This window comes from Olea europaea, chromosome 9 (assembly GCF_002742605.1).
Source record: "Olea europaea var. sylvestris chromosome 9, O_europaea_v1, whole genome shotgun sequence".
In the NCBI taxonomy this organism is placed as follows: Eukaryota; Viridiplantae; Streptophyta; class Magnoliopsida; order Lamiales; family Oleaceae; genus Olea; species Olea europaea.
In genome coordinates, this window is record NC_036245.1 from 14,412,191 (window position 1) to 14,412,748 (window position 558).

A 558-nucleotide genomic window follows, 5' to 3' on the forward strand; every position below is an offset into this window, starting at 1 on the left:
AAGAAAATGTTATTTCACCCGAAAATATTTTGAAACCTGGGATGACCGACTCTCACAAAGTGAACCAGTCTCATGTGAATTAAATAATGCTCGATCCTTGAAGTGTGTGCGTTCGATTATCAACTATCATATTCTCCTAGCTCGGTCCAAAGATGAAAAAGGGATTTCCCTCAGAAACGTGTCGGTTAGCTATTAGCAACCAAGAAACACAGCTCTACGCACGAGTACACTACATCCTCTCCTCGGACCTAAACTTTCCACAAAATTCCAATTATATCCCTGTCGGAAACAAAACTCAGGAAACCCAAGCCCCTCCCTCTTCCCCTTCAAATCACAGTAATTTTTCGCTGTGCTTAATCGATCGGACGACTGTATCTATTCAACCATGACGATGATAACTCCTCAACCGTTAGATGTAACTCTCCTCTCCTTTCTGCACTCATTCTCACAATTTGACTCCATGTTGTTCCTACTTCAATTATATATATATATATATATATATATATATATATATATGTATATGTATACATATATACATCTATTAGTTTTTTTTTTATT

The 558-nt window shown here is 36.9% G+C and overlaps 1 protein-coding gene across 2 annotated transcripts in view; it reads left to right on the forward strand.

Moving 5' to 3' along the window:
* Positions 1–217: 217 nt before the first annotated feature.
* Positions 218–558, forward strand: part of LOC111399763 (ubiquitin carboxyl-terminal hydrolase 12-like) — an 18,796-nt gene continuing 18,455 nt past the window's right edge. For both annotated transcript variants that reach the window (XM_023027235.1, XM_023027236.1), the window contains exon 1: positions 218–415. In XM_023027235.1, coding sequence (XP_022883003.1) covers positions 386–415 — 30 coding nt within the window. In that variant the 5' untranslated portion in view covers positions 218–385. The remainder of the gene's footprint in view (positions 416–558) is intronic.